The sequence below is a fragment of the Buteo buteo genome, chromosome 28, assembly GCF_964188355.1.
Source record: "Buteo buteo chromosome 28, bButBut1.hap1.1, whole genome shotgun sequence".
In the NCBI taxonomy this organism is placed as follows: Eukaryota; Metazoa; Chordata; class Aves; order Accipitriformes; family Accipitridae; genus Buteo; species Buteo buteo.
In genome coordinates this window covers 6,784,712-6,807,780 of record NC_134198.1, presented here as the reverse complement: position 1 = coordinate 6,807,780, position 23,069 = coordinate 6,784,712, and the positions used below count along the sequence as shown (strand labels likewise).

The 23,069-nt window shown below is 35.6% G+C and overlaps 1 protein-coding gene across 7 annotated transcripts in view; it reads left to right on the top strand.

The window, feature by feature from the left end:
• IMMP2L (inner mitochondrial membrane peptidase subunit 2) overlaps positions 1-23,069 on the top strand; it is a 466,489-nt gene that overhangs the window by 53,114 nt on the left and 390,306 nt on the right. Inside the window, exon 4 of one of the 7 annotated variants that reach the window (XM_075059112.1) lies at positions 19,462-23,057. The exons of the other annotated variants lie outside the window; for them this stretch is intronic. Coding sequence (XP_074915213.1) covers positions 19,462-19,486 — 25 coding nt within the window. The 3' untranslated portion in view covers positions 19,487-23,057. Of the gene's footprint in view, positions 1-19,461; positions 23,058-23,069 lie in introns of those variants that run through there. 7 annotated transcript variants of the gene reach the window in all.

Here is a 23,069-nt window from a genome sequence, read left to right as displayed (position 1 = left end):
AAGTTGAGAGAGCTGAGAAAATGTCTACAGAGTAGAATAATGCAAGGTACGGAAGATAAAATGAGAGATGTGGGTTATATTGTTGAGGTGGGAATTAGCAATAACTTGAGTTGGAAAACAACCAGCATGAAAAGGTATACAAACCTAAAGGCAAAAATGGAGTCAGTAAGAGATGTCAAGTCAGCACCATTAAGGATCATTTCCAGGTAGCAGTGAAGGATGGCCCTTTCCAACATGAGTGATAGCAGTTAATGGGAAAGGGCTCTGTGTGTCTTGCCTGGGTGATGACAATACTAATGCTTAGTTACCTTGTGAAATTGTAGGTATATTTTGTGCACATTAGTCAATAAATAGTTTGAAATATCATATTTATTGTTAAGTAAGTGTAGTATTTTAATGGTACTTTAAATTTTATTCTGCTTGCAGTGACTTTTTGCCCACAGGTAATGGTGCTTGAACAAAGTGACCCAAAGAAGGAGGGATGCATACCTTGTTACAGAGTTGAAATGCGTTTTTCCTAAAAATCCAAAGGTCTTTTTTGTGGCCAGTATGGTATGTTACTCGAGCTAACCGTGGAGTTTGTGTTCATACAAGCTTCCAATAAAAATATTCTGCTGGAGTTTTGAAAAATTAATAAATGAAAATTGTATCATTTGCCATACATTTTCCCCCCGGTGGTAATTTGCTATCCATTATTGTGTAATGTATATTGTTCAGTTCCCATATTGAAAAGTGCTTCATTAGCCATTTCTTAAGCAATAGTGTAAATTAAAGTGAAATTGAGCCATAATATCACTGTACTATCTCAGTAATGTGATCATATTCTTTCTACGGTGGGGGATGGACATAAATCTGTCAATAGCAAAACCCACAAAATACAAATACAAATCCACACCATTGTATTGATGTGTTTTCTAAGATCTCTGGTCTATCAACCAGCTAGCCTGAATATATTGAATTTAACTTTGCTGTAGCAGTAAAGAAATCAAGTCTGTAGTTTTGCACGTAAGTGTAATAAAATTCAGATTTAGGAAGTCATTGTGCTGATTTAGAAAGAATTGATTTATTATTTACATTGAAGTTGAAAAAAAAAGTGTGAATGTAAAAAACAGGTGAAGTAATGGAGAAGGTAATTCTGAGTTACAGAAAGCCATCTGGACATGGTCCTGGGCAACTGGCTGTAGGTGGCCCTGCTTGAGAGAGGGGTTGGACCAGACAACCTCCAGAGGTGCCTTCCAACCATTCTGTCATTCTGATCCTGTGAAAACAAAATTTAGAAGAAACCAAGTGGCCTCCTATCACTATATAAGTGTTTTCAAGTAATGGAGGATTGATTTACTTTTTTGTTATCCTTGCACATGTTCCAGTAAGAATGTGGGAAACTCAAACTATGTAGCATTGGTAGACTAGAGAGATTCTGGAGGAACAAAAAAAAGGTTTGTATTTTTTTAAAAAAAACCTTGCAAAGGAAGATGGAAAACCTGAGTTAATTAGTCTAGGAAAAAAAGAAGATGAGGAGGAAGCATAGAATTCTTGATGTAAAGAGCAAATTGGACAAAGTTCTGCCAGGAATAAATGAAGTATTTTTGGTTCCACCTCAGTGCAAGAAGGCCTGACTGGATCATCTCCCTCTTTTCCAGACCTAATTTTCTTTGATTGTAACTCATTGCCTTGCTCTTCCATCTAAAAGAACTGCATCACTGTCTAAGATCAAAACTGATTTTTGATGATAGACTTAAGTCCTGCTCTTGCTAATGATGGTAGTTCCCCTTAGTTAACCTGGAGAGTTGAAATGGAGAGGTGCATGTTGATTGCTGGTTGATAGGTTTCTGTTACTACTCAATATATGGGGCAGGGTGAATCTTCATTGTCCGATTTTGTGGTTAAAATTATTTTCCAATAGAAGACATGGCAGATGTCATCTTGAGTTCTTTGCTTTTAGAAATAATTTTTAAACCATATAGTCTTTGTTGGTTACTGGCAATCTGCTTGCCTGGAGCAGTGTAATAAAATTGAGTGAAAACCAAAATGTTTAGGCTGTATGAGATTGCAAATGTACAAAACTGCTCCTGTTCAGCCACATAACTGTGGAAAGCTACAGTAATTTAGATAAATACTATACAAATTTAAAAATCAACTACATATGTTAGTCTCTGATGAGTCTCTGCTGCTTAATTGGTTTAAAGTATTTCATATTGGATGTGAAGAATACTTTTATATATTAATACCAATCCTTGTTCAAATGTTTTACGTGTCTTGATGCATCTTAGTCTGAACTCAACCTACAGCTTTTGTCACTGTTGTGGAGGAAACTTTTTAAATATTTTATCTCATCTTCATCTTACAGTATTCGTAAATCTAAGATCTATTAGTGTAGCTGACAGAAAAAGAAGGAAAGTTTTTCATCTTCATTAATATTTGAGGCATGTATATAACTCCTGATGGTACCAAAGCAGGAATTGTATAAATTCTTTGGTTACAGAAAGAACAAGCTATTATTGTTTCTATCGAGAAAAATCTGAATTTTCAGTATACGTATTTTAATTAAGTTCTTAGTAGTATGGGCTTTTTTGGCCTGCTTTAAGGAAGTTGGTTGTCAAAACAAGGTTAATAAATCCATTCTAGAATTTGTATACTTTAAAGCTGTGCTTGATTTATATATGAGATGTGAGAAACAGCTCTGTCTGAAACAAATTACATAAACCATTGTGTATGAACCAGTAGAATGAATCAGATGTTCATACTGTCTTTCTGGAAATTTCATACGTGTTGGAAATGTTTCTAATTCCCTTAACTCCAACTATTTATAATTGTTTGTAAACTGCAGAAAACAGAAGTTCAAAAACACAGCAGAAAAGGCGTGTTTCTGTAAAAAAATGAATAAAATGTTTAGAAGAAGCATGGGAAGTTAAACACTCAGTAGTTTGTTATCTTAATGTGAGGTGAGCAAAGCAAGCTTTTTTTTTTTTTTAAGACTTAATACATTATGGCACTAACATAGGTTGAGTGTTGCATATAGTCGTTATAGCTTTATTTTCATTCTGAATTCCTTTCCAAAATATTTTACTTTCTTCTGGACCAGGAGCATTTATTCCTTAAAAAGAAAAGTTTTAATAAAAACTATGATACTGACTGCACAGCAACAATTTTCTTTTGTTCCAGGCTTCTTTTGTTTTTCTTATTTAATCTTTAAATGTATTATTGCCAAGAGTGTTCTGTCTTTTGATCACAGAATTGAGGAGGCAAGAAAAAGCAGTATTTACGAGTCCAGTAGGCATGGCAGAGCATAAGTTTATTACTGTCTTTTCATGCCATGTTTGCCTGATAAGTATTAGGTTTAAATAAAGCTTTTGTTGTTCTCGCTATTTTGGTTTGGACAGATTAGTTTCTTTTCAAAAGGCCTGAGTATACCTGTTATGATTTTTATTCTAAGTACATTTGGTAAGGACAAAACTCCTAACGTGTGAAAACATGAACAGGTAGTTAAGCCAACTTTGGAATCTGCTTTCCTTGCTTTGAATTCAGAATCAAAGGTCTGGCTTTACAAAGTGAGTTGTTTAAATTCACAAGAAAATTTACTGTGCTGTTTTTTGCTACCATCCCACCACACTACCCAGACCTGGGGGATGATGTTTGTATACAGGTCTAAACCCAAATTTGTTCCAGCACACACTGCTCTGTATTTCAGTATATTTCTCAGAATGCTTCTTAATGTTTGCTGTGAACTGTACTTCTTGTTCTCATTTCAAAAAGATTATAAACTATGTATGCACAGAATAAGCACTCATATCCAGCAGGATTCTTTTCATCTCAGCAATCATACTTGGCTGTGAACTTTTATAATATTCAACTAATATGCTTATTAATTTATTGACTCAGCTTTCTTATATTTGCATTCCAGGCCAAGCATGTTGTATGGAGTTTTGCCAATGTAGCTGTACTGGGTCATGGTAGGAGAACAGCAAAGCAGCTGAAGTGCTGTGCAGACAACTCTTAGTCTGAATTCATCTCTGCAGACAGCAAATACCTTTTGTCTGCTTAGTCTGTGTCATTCTGAGGAGGTGATGTAACTATGCTATCAGAAATACTCCTGTTGCCATGTAATGGCTGGATTATATCTTACTTAAATGTATCTGTCTAAAAATGAGTTTTTTAATAAAATGTAGTCACCTAGACTTCCTTTATAATTAACTGGGCAAGCAGGCACCCCGAGAGAGCAGTTTATCCCATTTTAAAAGATGTCTGATATAGATGGGATGAATTGTCTTCTTTTTGTGCTTGTCTGTCCCAATGAATTGGATGGAGGATCTGAGTGATTAGATTAGACAAACCTCTGTTTTAGATAGGTGAAGTTAAGCATGATGAATTTGACGTGTAGAGTACCGTACAAGCAGACATACTTACATCATACTTACTTCACAAGCAGTGAATAACTGCAAGTTATTCTGAGGGATAGTAATTGCACTGTGTATAAGTTTTTGTAAACAAAATAATGGATTCTACTATCAAACTGAAAATAGGAATGAGCTCTATGAAGGCAGTTGTATGCAAATCCCACAAAGACAATCATATGTAAAATAGATGAGGCATTTCAGAAAATTTCACCAAGATGTAAGAATAATATACTAACTTGAAGGGACTTGTTGATTTCTGTGGATAATAGGGCAGACAATGAAGGAACATTTGAATTGCTGATGTGTGGTAAAGGAAAACGAGCATCTCTCCTGGATCATAGCTTGTAGTTATTTCTAGAACAGTAACTTTAAGTAGGCTTGATTGTTTGCAGGAATAATATTACTATGTAGAATATAAGTAATTAAAGGTAATGAGGGATTATTAGAGGGAGAATAGAATCAGGAATGTTTTAAGCCCTCATTTAATTTTTAAGAGCAGGGATGAGAATTTTAAAGAGAGCAGGTGACCTCATGCTGGTTTAGTGGTTTTAGTTAGTGTTGAAGACAAATTGCTGTGAATGAATCACAGAAGTAGTTGAATATGGCGGTATTACTACAACAGAACTTTTTAATCTTGTGTGATCAATTTTATTATCTATTATATTGGCACAGACTTGAGCTAAATACCAGTTTACAAACAACTGTAGTAGTATACAGATCATCTATTTCTGTGTTACTTTCTTCAATGATTAAGTTTTTAGGCTGTTTAAGCACTAGCTGATTGGGTTAACACGTTGGCAAAAATTTCTTTGTTTCATAGTATGCAATCTTTGATTGGTTTTACTGATATATTGGTTTGGGTTTTGTGCGATGGGTCAGGTCTATTCAATCTGTAGAACCACAGGACAGAGAAGTGAGGGAAAGGAGGGGGGTCAGATGATTTTTTTTCTTGCTTTATTTCAAGCGTATATTATGTTTTTATATATTGCCTCCTCCCCCATCTGTTTTTCCTCTTCCAGATAGTTGATATTTTGCTTCCTTATGTAACAGCTGGGAAGATCAAGGAATGAGAGAATGCATCTATTTCCATAAAAATTGATCCATTAATAATTTTGCAGCATTAATAGCCAGTCTCTTGGTATCTGCAGACTTCATATTCCCAATAAATCCAAACAGTTTAATAATAAAAATGGGCAAAATGAAACAAGGCTGCAAGAGGTTCATTGTTGTGCGGATTCCTGGTTTCTACCAATATTTCTGTGTTCAGTAATCTTTGTATTTTGTTCAGTATTCTGCTTCTGCTGCAGTATTGATTGCTGTTGTGTGCTGGAATGGCTTAATATCTTCATAGTGGCCTATAAGAAGATATGTTTCTGCCCCACATGTTACTGCTAAGGAGTAAGATGGGGAGTTACGCAAGGGAAAGGAGAAGCAGATGGACAATAAAAAAAAAGGTGAGAAGGCAAAACAAAGAGAGGGAAAAAAAAGGGGTAGTGGAGCTGTATGAGACTGGAATTTACATTGATGAGAGAAGGCAATGACTACAGTCCTCCCATTGCACAGATTTTCTTGGTGTTACTTTGTGAGTAAGCCAAATGCAGAGTTTCTATAAAGGTTTTCATTGCTTACTCTAATGATCTCTAAGGTGTACATAGAGAAGACTTGATAATGAGTACATACGGCTATGCCTTGGCTTTATACAAAGAAGTATTAAACAGGTGGGAGGAAAGAATACATGACTGTCTAGATTTGTTATATACATATACTTTTCAAAAACCTCACTTGAATGAGGAACGGTAAAGTGAGCTAATAAAAGTTTATGCCCTAGAAATTGTTAGCTTACCCTTTACTCATCAGGTATATGACATCTCAAATTATTTTATAGACTATTAAATAATTTTTGTCTGCAGAGTGTCCCGCACTCAGAAAATATGACACTCATTTTTCAGTAACACATCTCCAGGGCCTGGAATTTGATCAGATGAGACCTGTCATGCCCTTCACTGTACTTTACTTAACATACTGTCTACTTAAGTGTTTTACTAGTATCTTCTTCTGTTGGTCCCACTGTGTGTATTTTAGGGTCAGAAATCCTGCATGCTTTCACTGTTTCCTGCTTCATGCTTCCAGACAGTTTCAGAAAGACCATCAGAAGGAGCAGAGTACTCTGCAGGTGGTACCCATTTTTGGTCTTTGACTATGTTTAGAGTCTTAAAACTTAGATTTTATGTCTAGAAGTGTTTTTGCATTTTGTTTTCATGGTTTGTAATCTTGTTTCTTGGGTTTGAATTTTTCTAGCCTTCTCACTGACCCTTCAATTTCATGTGCTTTGTTGTCTAAGATCATATGTATTTCTCCAACTTTGTATGGGGGGGGAGGGAAGCAGTGTTTTGCATAAGTGGCTAGAGAGTTTCTGAAGTGTTGCTTTTAATCACTCCTGTGTCACCATCTGTGTGTAAGATAGGGGACATGAGCTGATTTTGTTTTTTCTTACCTCTGTGGTTATCCTCAATTTAAATTCCTAAGGCCCCCAAAGCACAGTGGCTCATTTTTCAGTGACATGAGAGCTATAGGAAGCAAAATAACTTCTATTTTAAATCTTAGGTAATAAATATTTTAGATTGCTTCAGCTGTCTTGCATCTAGACAGTTATGCATCAACAGCTGTTCTGCAGAGGAACATACATGTTGCATGCTTCTATCTGTTCTGCATTTTTATAGATAATTTTTTCAATTTCATGCTTTATCTTAGATTTAGGTCCATTGATAATGTTCCCTTTAATCCTGATACTAGCCTAGTTTGCTATTCTTCTTCTCTCCCCCGCCCCCTGAAAATCCCCCCACCTCATTGTTGAAGTAAGTGTCTTTCGCTCTTTTGCCCATAGATTTCTGTTCATATTCTTTTTCTTTATTTTCCATTATTTTTTAATAAAGGAGTTAGGAACTTCAGTCAAATCACTTATATTTGCAAAAGTATTGAAGTAGTTGAGTCTTCATTTGGACTTAAAAGGTCACAGTTTAGAACATGACGTGTCAGTTCTGTATTGCCTGACTGTCTCCCTTCAATCTTGTGCGTGTCTGTCTGTCATTTTATATTAGGACTGGTTATTAAAGTTCATGAAATCCAGTAGTATCCGTAGTATAGTGTGAAATGAGTAACTTTATGGCAAAGGTAATTGTTAACCTTCAAAATGTACGTAATAAAATACTGTTATGTAGGATTTCTGAAAAGTATGAACATAGAAATCTTTCTGGTAGATTAAATATTTTACTTATAAAGCATTGCTTATTATTTAGAAATGAATACACATTATTTCCTTGTACTTAAAGAGCTACTAATTTCATTCACTTACAAGTTTGTAACTTTAGCTTAATTCACTGAAAAAGTACTTTTCTATGGAATTCTTTGTAAAGCTACCATAGTTTCAGTTGCCTTTTTTTTTTTTTTTTTTGGTGTGTGTGGCTTAAAGTTTGAGAGATGTATCAGTGTGTCATGTGTGTGACATCAGAACTCCAATTACATTGAACCTCTTCAATCTCAAAATGGCATTGGGCTGTGTGCATATTCTATTTCACAAGGTCTTGCTAGTTAAACCAGACATATTGTTTCAGTTTGTTTCATCCAGAGTACTCCTTTCTGTGGATTTTCACACTGATAGCAATAAATCATTGTTATCAGAATCCCCTTACAGCAGTTGTTCTGCTTTTGCCCTCTTTTGAAAACCATTTATGATAGTGGTGGCTTCAGAGAGGAGTATCTCAGTTCTGCTGTTGTCAGGGAATGTAAGAGGTAGGAGGCTTTAGGAAGGGGACTGTGCTCTTCTGCTGCACTCCTGGGTAGGATAAGAAAGTGAGTTTGACTACCAAACTCTCCTTGCCTGTTGTTCTAACCAGAAACCTGACCATTTTGGTGCAGTCGGACTGGTCTTCTGACATGATAGCCATATTTGGATTGTTATTAATGCAAGCGGTGTTTGATTCTCAAATTGCAGCTTCCAAACTTTTTGATACTTTCAAAGTTGATGCTTGTCTTTTGTGAATTTTCTCCTACCTTTTTAGCAAGAGTGTGTAAATATCCAGCTCTTATGCCTCATTGAAGAGTGGCCTAGGGAAGAGGAGTGTTCCTGCTCAGTCTTACCAGTCTTTGAGCCTCCATTGGGAGATATAGATACACACACACATATGTACACACAGACAGAGAAAGGGAATCAACAGTACCAGTTTTATAAAAGATTAGCAGTTGATGGAAAAAGGCTTTAATTAATTTCTAATAACTTAGATTTCTGAGTAGCATGGAAGATCTAAGTTTCTTTCTTCTGTCCTTCAGCTTCCCTCTTCACTCCCTTACTGGAATTTTCCACGTTGAGCTGTTACAAACTCCTAGGTCAGCTGCTGTGTCTTCTGTCTTTGCCATCTTTCTTCTCAGGAACCCTTTCACAGGAATCTGCTAAGGCAGACTTTTTTAGTTGTTTCTTCCTCTGAGGACTGTAGAGTCAGTTATTTCCTAAGGAAAAGGGCTTAGTGGGGACTATGTGCTTAGTTAAAAAAATGAACATAAAACCTATTAGGCTTCTGCTCTCATTTGCAGGTTGAAAGCTGGACAGTTATGAAGCAATCTGCAACTGTACCTGTTAAGTGTGAGGGAGGGTGTTGACTATTTTTTCATAATATTATGACCTTTGTTTCTCAGAAAATACCTTCTGTTTCTGTGGGATTAAAATCACTGTAAGGAATGACTATCAGATCTTCCTTTCAGGCTGTCCATGATATCCCAGATATTTTCCACAGGCCACCCACCTTCCTTTTATTGTTCAAGCCTTCATGCTGTATATTGTTGCTCCTATGTATTTACAAGAATCATGGAGATTGAGAAGAACCAGTGTAGGAGAGACTGGGATATATGCAGTCTACTCTGAAAGTTATATGACTGTACACTTTAAAATATATTTTTTTTTCTTCCTTACTACTTCAGTGGCTTGGTTGCTAGCTTGTCTGTATAAGAATGCTATAAATATCTCATATGGATGTCTGCATTAATTTGACCTGATCTGTCAGCTGTTTAAACTTTTTATTGTCTTCTGTTAACTTTAAGAGAAACTTTGTACAGCCTTCTTGGGAGTTGACCCAGCACTTTGGATAGTGTCAACATTAAACTTTCATATTTGTGCAAGTAGGATTATTGGGTGAAAAAACTAAAAATAGTTAACACCATTTCCGTAGTCTGAAAGCAAGACACAGCTCCTAGTTAGCAAAACAGTTTGCTTATTTTCTTGTCAGAAGTGGAAACGTGTATTAATAGAGCAAGATATCTTGGAGGATATTTTTAGGAGATAAATTCTTCATGAGAAAGCAAGCATGGGCTTTAGAGAAGTCACGCATGAGCTTTCTGAGCTGGCTATATGGCAAAGTTACGACAACATACATTACAGTGTTTTTATACTTTCATTTGCAACATCCTTTTAAAGTGACACAAATTTAAGGTGGTAATTGATTTAAGGACGAATAGGATGCGGTAATAGAGGGGAGAAATGCAGGTGGGTTTTCAGAAGACTAATTTTAAGTCTATTTAGGCGAAGTAGGGTACAAAAATAGGTAGAAGTGGCCTACCTGCATATAAAGCCTTCCTCAAATGTGTTTTTTTTTTTTTTTAACATAGTCATCTGTGTCACTATGAGACATATGTCAGCTTCTATAATTGCATGGGTTGGTTTCTTTATGTTCCGGATACTTGTTCTTGCAATATTGTTAATTGTATCTGCTGCTAAAATAAAATTGTTATGCATGTTGCTTCAGGAACTGGTCTCTAGGCCTCTCTAATTTCCATGCTGTGTTGATTTAATCATTCAGATGAACTCACTGAAGTGGCTGTTGTACTCTAACAGTGACAATGAGAGTCAAGAGAACTAATAAATATAGTTAGACAAATCAGACTTTTCTGGTGGTAGTCCATTTTGTACATCTTATGAAATTCCTAGAGTAACTTCAAAGAAATCCTCAAGTATCTTCCTTTTAAGGATTTTATCAGAGTTGCCACTGATGCCAGAATACAGTAGAAAATATAGCTGCAAGGTTCTGTTACTGCATTTTTCTTACCTTTAAAAACGTCGATTCTCTGCTGGCAGTCATTTATAGCTTAGATAAAACCTGGTTTTGCTCAGTAGTTAAAAGTTAGAATTCTGTTGGCAGATTGATGGTTAAATGTAAGTACCTACTTGTAGGTATCTAGGAAGTTAGATGTTTGAAGTCCTGTGATGCACAGCGGAGATCTAGTCAAGACCATCAGTAGCGGTTAGAAAGCAGATGGATGCTTACATGTAAACACCTGAATTCGGCTTTCTGAACTCGGAACTGAAGTGTCTTAGTCTTTCTCTCAGAAAAGGCCTGTGCCAAACATCATTATTCTTGTGCTGAAAAGTCATGTAGGTGTGTAATTGAATTTGGGTTTGAGAGAGGGTGTCGAACCTTTTACTCTTATAGGGGTATTTTAAAAGTAGCTAACTTAAATGTATTTTGACAGCTTTGTTTCAAGAGGGATTGTTTGAGTTTTCTGTAACACTTTCTGTTTACGCAGTTGTAATCCAAAATGGCCAGTCAACAATTTGAAGAGAGAACATCTGTTGTTACTTAGTCACACAATTTTCATTTATATCTATAGAGCTCAACATCATGAAAGGAATATTGCTTCAGAATGTGAAGTGCACAGGAATGGGAATTATATCAAATATAAGGACTCTTGAATCATAGTTGAATTAAGTGGTTCTCTGGGATGTGCTTCTAAAATTTGGTAATCTGACAGAATCTTTGTGTTCAAAACAGTGTTCCAGGGTTGACCAGGATTTTAATTTGAGTGGGCTAACTCTTAGTAAAAACGTCACTATTTTTTCTTGCTCTGATATGTTGAGGTTGGAGAAAACTTCTACATAGTTTTCTGTTTTCTCACTTTTCCTGCAAGGGATCCAAACCATTTTTGAAAGTCATATATTTACAATATCATTAAAACCAGCTTCCTTAATTTGCATTGTTGCTAGTATTTTCTTGTCTAAAAATGGATGTAATGTTTTTTCAAAACTATCTAAAACATTTTTTCAGTTAAAATCTCTTATAATATTTATTTTTCCTTTACTATTAACACACAAATGAAAAGTGCACTAACAAAATTCATACAGATTCTTTAATGCTTTGTGTAAACTATTCATTTCAGGAAAGTTGGAAACTCTAATTCTGATATTTTAAACTTTACTATCTTATGGATTTCTTCCAGCTGATTTATTTAATTTGCTGTTTTTTCTTCAATTTATAAGAACAATTTGACCCTTTTAAATGTATGTATCACACTGAAATGTCAAGGTTTCTGCTCTCAGTATGGTTTTTATTTTATACTTACTGAGTTTGATTTCCACTTTAGTATCATGTTGCATTCAGTTTTTGAAACTTCCCTTGTCAGAATACTTGCTTTTATTTTTTTGGCAATAATTTTTTTTGCCCTGTTGTCACTTAAGGCTTTTTTTCAGTCTTTCGTGAAGATAAAATTCTCTTTTTCACATTAATGGGCTGTGGAGCTCATGCATCTAGCTTCTCTTTCTCTTGGATCATGACTGATTACCCTATCTCATGGCCAATAACAATCAGTTATTAAATTCCTAGTGGTCATGATTTTTTCTTTGGGAAAGACGAGACATTTTAAATGCTTTTTACAGTCTGCAGTGGATACTACTCATTTTCATTAGGAACATTTCTGCTCTCTGTGTCAAGGTAATGGGAAAGTAAAGGTAAAGTGACTATCGTTTTGAAATTTAAAGACATCTGGAAAAATGAGAGTTAAAAATAATGTTATCTGCTGAAAAAAAAAGATGGGGTGGGTTATTTAAATAATCTGGGTATGGAAGAAGGGGCCAAGTAACTCATGCGCTTCATCTCTCTCAAAAAACCTGTTGTTAAAATACCCTGTATGAAACTGTTGATGACTGTGGATATAGCAGTACTAACTTAACCTTTCATTCCTTTTATTACCAAAATTAGGATAGACTATGTATCTTTATAAGCATACATATATTCGGGATCCCTGTGTAAAAACATTAGGACAAACAGTACTGAAATAAAAGTAATAATTCATTAAGATTCAAAGTAGTACAAAGTGATGAAACCATCTACAGTGATAAGCAAATAGAATTCATCTGAGATGAATTGATGGCAAACACTTGGTAGGACTTGATTATGCTAATTGATTTAAACTTTGTAGTGCAAGTATACAAATGAGCCTCTAGTACCAAACAGTTTAACTCTCACCGATAAAGTGAAGTTGAAAAACATGTTTTGAGAAAATGGGCTTAAACAGGCAAGTTGTTTTTTTCGTGTTCTGCAATCCAAACTGAATGCTTTTTACTGTTCTAATGTTGCAATTAAGCATGGTTAGAAGCTACATGAATTAGCAAGCTTTTAATGGAACTTATGGTCAGCACAATTTGATATGGATGACTGAATTTCAATGTCAGTTATGGATAGATAGGTCTGTATTGTTGGTTAGTAGGAAACAGTGTTTCATGCTGTGTCACGTTTTGCTGAAATTAATGGAAGAATTCACTAAAAATTCTGTAAACTGATGTCAGAGCTTCGAAGTGCCCCAAGTAGTCTCTGTGCAGGACAGAGTTAAAAAAATATGTAGAACTTATTTGTTACAAGTCAGTTTTTCACAAATTTTAAACATTTTTAGTCATTTTCAGTCTTCTATCAAAGTAATAGATGCTAAGCCTCACAATTTAGTAATTTTCTAGGGTCTTTTTGCATTATTTTAACAAATGCATAATGTGCTATACTTGGTAAATTTTCCATTTCTGTTATTTACTAGGTGCACATCTTGTTCCTTATTAAGATCTGTTATTTTATCCCTTACTTTAATGCAACAAAATTGAAAATTGTTTTATTCAAGTGCATGTTGTGTTATTTTTAGGGTCTATACCAAAATTAAGTTACTTTAGCCCTCCCCTTCAAAAGTATCTCTTCACATTAGTGTGCTTAACCATACACATCAGCTGAGTTTGCAGTGGCAGTTCAAAAGTGAAGACTTTACCGAAAGCATTCTGCTTCCAGTCCTCTCTTGTCATAGTTCAATTATAGAAAGGCATCAAAACTTACAGAAGTACTATGTGAAGATGGATCTCTTAAAGTAGCTAAGAAAACTCTTTTGCAGTAGTCACAATTACCATTGTGAGAATTTTCTAGAAGGGCAAATTGAGGTGGGTTTTCTTTTGTGTTTTTTTTTTGTTGTTGTTTTTGTTCTGTTCTTTCTCTTAATGCTGCTGAGTTATTAATTGTTTCTTTCTCAAAAAGCTATATGGGGTATCTGCAAAATAAATCAATAACAAATGCAAGGAGCTAGTAGGAGCCTTAGGTAAACCTCAGAGGGCACAGACGCTGTGTTATGTTCTACCTCAGGGTAGGCTTAGTAGGAGGCTCTGCCAAGATAATCAACTGCTGCAAATTTGGGAGATTAATTTATACACATGACTGAGAGAGAACTCCAGGAACTGAGGATTTATTAAGGGTATCTGAGATTCATTAGAGTTAAGACAAGTAGCTTTTCTTGAGAGAAGTGAAACGGGCTATGCTGACCTGAAAATACAGAAGCAAGAAATATTTTTCATCAGTAGGACAGCTGAGCATTGGAACAGGTTGCCCAGAGAGGTTGTGCAGTCTCCGTCCTTGGAAGTTCCCGACTGGATAAAGCCCTGAGCAACCTGACCTTTCTGGCTGAACCTGCTTTGAGCAGAGACCTCCTGATGTCCCTTCCAAATAGTATCATTCTACAGTTCTAAAATACCTTGAGTTTTACGGCTTGGAAGATTACAAGAGAACAATGCAAATATGAATGTATATGAAACTGCTGTTAACCTAATATTTCTACCATAAGACCTGTACCATGAAAAAGTTTGTATACAGAGTTTAAACTCAAGTATACTTACTCCTAATGATTGGCTTACCATTTTTCTATGAGAAATACATACTGGGTTTGTGTCCCGGATGAAGTACCAGATCAGGGCAAACCATTTCTAGTTACTAAGGCTAGGCAAGGGTAGGCTGCACTAGGCTAGGCTAAGGGAGCCAGGAACAAAGTGGGAAGTGACTCAATCAGGAAAAGGGTAATTAACACTTGTTAAAAAAACAAACAAACAAACAGAAAGCCTCTGAAGGAGTTGAATAGCAAATAAATCATCAATTTAACTTTTAATTGTGTGATTTTTATTTTTTTTTTTATAATTAAAGGGCAATCTATATAAAAGATGTGCCCTTGGAAAGACGAAAAGGAGTAGTCTACCCAAGGAGAAGCACAGTGTTTAGACCAAGAAATTTTCTACTTAATCATTTTAGTAACACAAAAACCCCCTTTCTTCCAATCCAGAGAAGTCTGTTGTAATGTTACGTACCATTATGGTACTTGCAATTTATTTATTTTTTTAAATTTTTTTCTCTTCTACCTTTTTGTTTAAATTAATATCTTGAACTGTAAGCAGTCTTTTGAATACTTTGGAAAGTTGGTAACAAGTCGGAAACTGCCCATGGTTGGGATTTCTCATCAGATGATGGTTAAAGATCCCATTTGATAAGACAGTTGCAGCATATGGCTCTGGTTGGACCAATATCTCATAAAAGCCCTAGAGCGTCAGCAAAGAGCAGTTCAGAAGGACAAATTTAGCCATCAGTTTAAAGCCATATTCACCCTTAGTCAGAAGATCAGCTAACAGCATTTTAATGTGTGTTCTGTAGTCTGTAAGTTAGCTGTAAATTCTTCGTGGCTCTAAAATACCGACAGTGCAACCTTGAGGTGACAAAGAGGGTGGGTGGGTGAAATGGGCCATATCTAATTTTCAGTTGCCTTGTTCCATGGAAATAGTTGAAACAATTTTGTCCTGAATATTTACCAGAGAGCCAGGAGGTAGCTTGAATACAGAAAGACATCTACATTGGCAAGAGCAGTAACAAGGAACAGGCATACAGCTCTCAGAACAGCCATTTTATCTAATTACATTTGCAAGTGTATAAATATTCTTTTGCTCTTTTTCTGGACTAATCTCTCATCAAAAGCTCCATTTCAGGAGGCAATAGATAGGCTACTGAACTGCATCAGGAAATTACCCGAATCAGAAAATACAATAGAAACAAAAGGTTTTGTTATCTACAGACACTATAAATGTGTCTACAAAAAGAATGCTTCTCACCAGCCCCAACTGTTATAAGTGATCCCTCATCTGTTTGCTATAGTCATCCTGATATATTTTTAAATGTTTTCAGTCCACCACATTTAAATGAAATAACTGTGCTTTTTTTTTTTTTTTTAAACTGTTTTTCCAATATGATTAACAATACTCTGTGACATCCTGTAGTGGTTCTGTTTGGCCACAGTCCACACAGTCCTTTTCAGTGATCTGTACTGGCTACTTTCTCTTGTTTTCATGTGTTCTAAAACTGTGGTTATGAGGTCAGAACAATAAGGTTTGAAATCAGGTGGCAATTAATATTAATTTGGCTATCCACCAGAAGTATTTCCCAACTAAATGAAGTGTCTTGTGTTCCTACCTAGACACTGAATCTAATTGACTGCAGTTTATAATGGCAAATCTGAAGGCAAAATAACTTTTTTCCCTATAGATGGTTATTGGGACTTCTCTGAATAGACTGAGTATCAGTATATTCTTTCCCCATCAGGGGGGCCTCGATGTGAATTTTGAACTGTAGTTAAACAGAAATAAATTGACACATGCCCTCATTTTCAGTTTTAGTTCCCCCCTGAAGTCCTGCACTCTCGTTTACAACTTAATTATATCCATGCAATGAAATTGTTTCCTCAACTCCCATTGTAGGATATTTATGTTACAGTAGTCCTCAGTGTTTAGGACATCGTGAGGTTTCTGAGTATTATCTAGGTGAAGAAATGCTAAATAAGCTCAGATTTTAACAACAGATTTTCTGAACTCAAATCTAATCACAGCATCCTTGGAGATGTAGAATACAGAGCAATATAGCAGCAATGATACTGGTACACAAATGACTGTAGTCAGCCTTGCATGCTGCATTCACATTAATCACACTTGCAAAGGTTGGGATCCATGCAGAAAAGCAATATGGAGAGTGCTTTACAGATGTAGTAGGCAAGAGCATAAAACGGTAATATGTGCAGATATGAAAGACATTTTTTGACATGACGGAAGGAAAGCTGTCATGTCAACTTTCATTTTATTGAAATGAAACTAGTGCTAATGTACTTGAACATTATTTCACTGAGATGTGGTAGTCTAATCACATTCTGCTTAATATTAATAAATCAAATGGGATATACTGAGGAGCTGTGTAACAGCTTTCTCAAAAGACATAAACCTGCAAAGTATGAAATGGTGTATAATGGATGTATGATACAGTTCTGACAAATATGAGGTAGAGTTGTCATTCTTCACTCGCTTAGACTATATAGCAAAAAATGTAATAAAATATTGAATGAATCAGACAGCTAAAATATTGTTGACATAACTATATATTAGACTTTAATATGCTTTCATTCTATATGTATAGAAATTACTTGCTTTAATATTTGAATTTCATAAACCCATTTAACAAATAAGAATTTATAGGTTCTGTAAACGACATTTTTATCTGGAAGCCCAAAGCTGAAAAAGTGTTATTTTTATCATATTGGATGCTAGTTATGTTTTCTGGATCTGTGGTGCAGCCTGTATATGTATATTATTCTCAGTCACACTTATCTGTTGGTTGCAGTCTGGAATAATATGAAACACGTCTTAAGCCATGTATTTAGGGTGTGGCTTTGAAAAAAATTGTTTACAAATCTTAAACAATAACATTCTTGCACTAATTCTAATTTAGATAAACAAAACTAAATCTGGCATTCACGCTATTGTGGAAACCCCATAAAACTCTCCAAATACTATTTTAAGATGCATTCAAAAACACACAAGAAATGACTTCTGGTTATGTCCCTGATTTGCACACTGGAAAAAGGCTGAGGGACTGCTTGAGCAGGATGTCGGGGAAGGCCAGATTAAACACTGCTGTGTCTTGCCAGTGGCTCAGGTGGGCTGTGAACATTACTCCAAGCTCAGAGATTCACTTATTTTCTTACAGTACACAGTCTTAACAGGACCTTGTTCTCATCTATTCCTGCTGAAAGGCTTACTTTTCTTATTCCTGATCCTCTTACCTATTTTTAATTTAATAACCTTATGACCTCAAAGTGAATTTCATGCATAATTTAAAATGTTTTTTTTCTGTAAAGAAAATAACAATTTTAGAGTAGCCAACATATTTTATTTTTTCCTTTATACATGACTAGGACTCTACAATACGTAACAGTGAGACACCACTTACTTTGTAATACTTGCTTCTTGGTATAGTTTTAGTCCATAGTAAATGTTAAGTGTAGTTAAAGATGCATGGAAAATCATAGTCTTTCGCATTATTTTCTGTGTGTGTTATCACACACATTCTGTACTTTGCCATAGTATTAAATTTTCTCATTAGGAACCAATGTCCTGTAAATCCCAGGAGGCAAATTTAATGTTATCTGTACCATAGGGTGTATTCAAACATCTGTTTATTGCAGAGCAGTGGACCACAGAATATGCTTCTGATGTCCAGATATAAAATGATCATATATAGGCTGAAGTGTGCTTCAGTCTGGACTTGACTTTAAATGAAGTGCAACCAAAATACTTTAATAGTGGATCTCATCAGTGCTTTCTTTATATGCCTGTATACACAAATTATTTATGTTATGGTTACAATTACTGTCAGCTGTGCAAAGGAGATGATTAAATCCTGAGTGATCCTTAATTTTTGTATTTATTTTGATCACCTATTGAAAACTATAACTGCTTCAGGTTTTATTTTCAGATTGAAACTGCTAATTTTCTGTCAAGTTAATCCTAACTAAAGCTGTTAATTCTGACAACTAAAATCCTCTTGTTACATGTAAATTGGTATTGCGAATACACAAAAAACCCACCAGTAAATGGCTTTTCCTTTGGCTGGTTGTTTGGCTTAAGACAGTGAAAGTATTCCATCTTCTGAGATCGAGGATGAAATCACTATGTCAAGACATCAGTGTGATGAAACACAACACTTGCTTTATGTTTTACAGATTGAATAGAGTTTTAGGAAAACAACATCTGGCTCTGAAATTCATTGAGATAAAAATAGTTCGAGGCTGGGAGAATGTGGGGTCAAGGTGGAGAGAAGCATGATATAGGCTTTCCCCGTCTTAAACACTTTCGAAGGCAGCTCTTTTTCTAACTGCTGTCAGAGGTGGGATGCCAAGATAGATGAGATCTTTGATCAGGTTCAGTATGGCCGTTCTTATGTTTTAAAGTATTTAAGAGAAAAATGGTATAAAATGGTTGTTTGAAGAGTCATACCTTCCTCATTTTGTTTAATTGCAAAAAAGGTTTTATTTTCTTTTTGTGTACTTTAAACATGCTGGACAACTGATGAGCAGAAGCACTGATGTTCTAGATATGAAAATTTCTTACCTGATTCTGTGTTTAGGCAGTGTATCCTTGCACAACTTGTCTGTGGAACTGAGTTTCTACTTCTAATCAGGTATTGAAAAATACCAATCTGTGTTGTTGCCGCTGTTTGGTATTTTGGTTCTCTCTCCTTGGCTGGAGCATGGCAAGACAAGGGGTTCAATGGGGTGCCCTTCTTCTGGTGGGTAATTCCTGTCAGAGGAAATGCAAGTGAAAAGGGTCAGAAAATGGCTTGTGTTCACTTCCTGATTTGAAATATAAATGTATTGCAGAATGTCTACCACTGGCATTCCTGGAGACAGGAATCAAACAGCTTTATGAAGTGCAGGCATAACAGCACAAAGTATCTTTTGAGAGACTGATTTGTAAACTGGAAATGCTGCATGAGAGTGACAGACAAAGTGCAGTCCATCTTCTCTAGAACTGTGTGACATGGTAAGCCAGGAGAAAAGCAATCCACAAAAATTGTAAGGAAGTGCAAAAGTTAAGGTTAAATATCATCTGGTATCTTAATCCTTTTTCTCTTTTCTTTGTTAGAAAATACAGAAGTGGGATTTTTTAATCCACAACGAGTTCTCTGTCGCAGCCATTTGAAAGGACTGATGTGCCCTGGAATGGAAACCTCTAGCAGAATGTGAAATGCAGCTGGATCTACTAAGAGTCCATTTAGTGAACAGGGCTGTTACTGCCTGGGAATTCAGACTTTCTGCAAGGAGGGTTGGAGCAAAATTGTTCCCACGGAAAGACTGAGTGGAGGATTGGGGGGTGTGGGTTGCTTTGGAACTGTGACAACTGCGAACTCAGAAGCAAACCCCAGGACTCAGTGGGCACTATTTTACTTTCCCTTCTTCTACCCACCCATCTGCCAAGTTTCAGACTCCAGTTTTAAATTAACTACAATATAAAAACTGGTATCTCTTGCTGTAAGCATACCTTAACATTATAGGTTTAAAAATTAATGAGAGTTGGCCAGAGATACGCTAATAGGTATTTAAAAAGTAATTTTTATTAGTACAATGCAGTAATATAGAAGGAGTTCAGGACTTTGAAATTCAACCAAAAGGCTTTGTTTCAAGTTCAATGATTTATGTGCAGTCTGTACACCAGCATACAGTATCTGTATACCTCTTTGAAAGGAGTATACACTACATGCTGTTTTAAAAGGTCAGATATAAAAAGACAGGAAGAAAATAAAGATGAATATCGTGAATGTGAATTCATGAGCCATCAGTCACTCTGATTGAAAAAGTGACAAAATATTTTAAACTATAAGTATTTTTTGATTTTTCTTTAATGCTTTTCAATTTAGTTTTGGTACATCTGTACTGTAGTCATATTTATACTAACACTGATTGTTAACTACTGAGTTCTCATCATGCCTGCTGCTTCTTCTTAGGTTAGGTTAGTGACCGTGTACTGGTTTGCGATTTGCGTTTTGTATTCTGTAGGAGCTGAAAGTGGTTGTGATCTTTTGTCTCTCCATCCTATCCCACTTCTGAGTCCTTAGAATGTACTCACTATCTCTTGTCTCCTTACCTGGGTGACTCCAACGGCGTTCTTTACCTTCCACCATCACCTTTTAATGGTTTTAATCTGCAGTAGACAGTCCTTCGTTTTAGCCTGTTGTTTTTTCTAATTGGTGTGTGCTGTGAAATTGTGTGTGGAGGGTCTTTAAGGCCTATTAATGTAATTTTCACCAATATGTGCATTCATACAGGCCTTCTTTTGTCATTTGTTTTTGTTATTTCCTTCCACTCCCCTGCATTCCCATTAATTCTCCATTCATATCAGTTTTAATGTTTCTATTACAAATCTCTGTGGCTGCATGTTTCTCTTAGTGTGTGATTACTTTAACTTTTTTATAACTCTGTACCTGTAAAACAACCAGGATACTAAAACTTAGAGAATGCCATTGCAGCCAGTGGTAAATGTCTCAGCTGTTAATAAAAGTGAAATGCTGCCATACTCGGTCAATCAATGTGATATTTTATCGAAGGCCAATTATTTTGGATCATTGGTACCTGTAAAATCAATGGAATGATGAGGAACAAAAGATAACAGAAAAATATTCCCCTGTCCCCCCAAAAAGGTGTGTAATACAATGGCACATCAATTTAAGAATGTTACTAAAACTGTCCTATTTTTTAAGTGTAATGAACTTATTTTTAATCCATTATGAGACTTTGGGTCTTCATTGGGATGGAAAGCTATACTGAATCTTCTTTTTTTTTTTTTTTTTTTTTTTCCTGCTTCTGACAATGTATGGAACTAGTCCTCCAGGATCAGTAAGGCTGTTGGAAAGACAAAATTAGTTTGGTTTTTAATGGCCCGAGGAGGCGGCAGGCACATCCAGGGATTCCTGAAGCATGGATAAATCTCAAACCCATCTCCTTCTCTCCCTGGGCATTGAATGGGACCTGGCAGGAATAGCTGTGCTTTGAAGCATTGTTTCCTGGTAATCTTACACAGCTGGCTGTGTTGCCTGCATACAGAAACAACAGGCCAGGATAGAGGGCAAGGTGGCAGTTCTGTACCTCAAGGTACAGTCCCATTCAGTTCTATTTGAGTGTGCTAACTCAGGCATATGCTTAATCTGTGCAGAACTCTTCTAGCCTGACAGATATTATGGATGTGGAAGGCGGGGGATGCCTTTTCAGTTAGATTTTCATCTTTTAGACAAAACTAAAGTGGTTTCAAGTCAGAACAGCAATTGCTGCTATTTTTTTTTTAAATAAGTGAATCATTTTATTTATTCTCTTTTATAAAAGATACCTTAAACTATTAATTGTGAAACATATCAAACTTCTGTGCTTTAGTGTATCTGTTTTAATATTAACTGTATCACATATCTTTCTTTGTTTTTCTTGATTTTAGAGACAAGAAGTTGAAAAAAATTATGTTTTTTTTTTTAACTAGATTGAACACACTGCCTGATGAAATATCTGTATTTTTGTGCAGGCTTCTGTGACTTGACTTCAGCAGGGAGATGACATTTCCCCCCCTCCCTTTCCAATCCACTAGTTAAATTGTGTCCACAAACAGCAACTTTCTTGTTTGTGTTTTAAATCTCAGTTTGTAGTTTAGCTGCTAATCTGTGGTTGTGCATCATCAGGTCTTGGATTCTGTTTGCTAAACTACCTGTAAGTGCTTAACCCTCTGTAAACTGATTGCCTTGAAGATGGTTGCACAGGTGCAGGGGACATAAGCAATTTTATTATTGTTGAACTGAAGCAAAGTAGGATTGTTCAAAGATACAGTAAACTCTTGAATTTGTGATTCTGGGTACAGGAAGTTTTGAATTAGAGGACTGATTACTGCATGGACTGTTACCACTTCTTGACTTCAAAGGATCTCCAAGAAAATTAATTAGTTACTCAATATCATCCCAGTACACTACAGAAATGAGATGCAGTGATAGACCCTCTGTATCAGTTTTTTGAAGCAAGAGTCTTGTTTCCTTTCATATTTGATTCATGTGTAGCACATGAGTAGCATTATGTGAAGCTCAATATGCAATAAGAAGTAGTAGGCAATGTTGCAAATGTATAGCACACAGTAATTCATTTTTCAGGAAAGAAGCATTTTTATGACAGATTGGTAAGGTTATCTTGTTTTGTTATCATCATCACCTGCTAAGAATGGACTAGGGTGGCAAATCTTCCTAGCTATCTGGTTAGATTGTACTTGACCAATCTCACAAGACGTCTTTCAGCTTGGAAACTACATGATACCTTATATTAATTTTACAAATCTATAACCATGGTGGTTTTGTATTTTAGTGCTAATCCAACTCAAAAATGCACTGTGAGATTTTATCAAATGTTGAACTGATTAATGTACAGTGATTGTATATATTTCTTGCAATTGAAATTTTCCATAAAAATAATGCTAAATAACTTTGAGAATTACTTCAGAATAACAACAAATATTACTGATGCATTACAAAATGAATGGAATTATTTGTCTAATTGCAATATTCTCCTTTCAGTTCGCTTGGTTTTGGGAAAATAGCAGCATTTCTATAATATATTTTTGCATAAATTATCAATGTCCTTTCAGATTTAATCCAATTAAGTATGTGAATTTCACGGATTTTAAATTTATGCTTCCATATGTGAACAATAAACACAGAATTGAAAGAGACT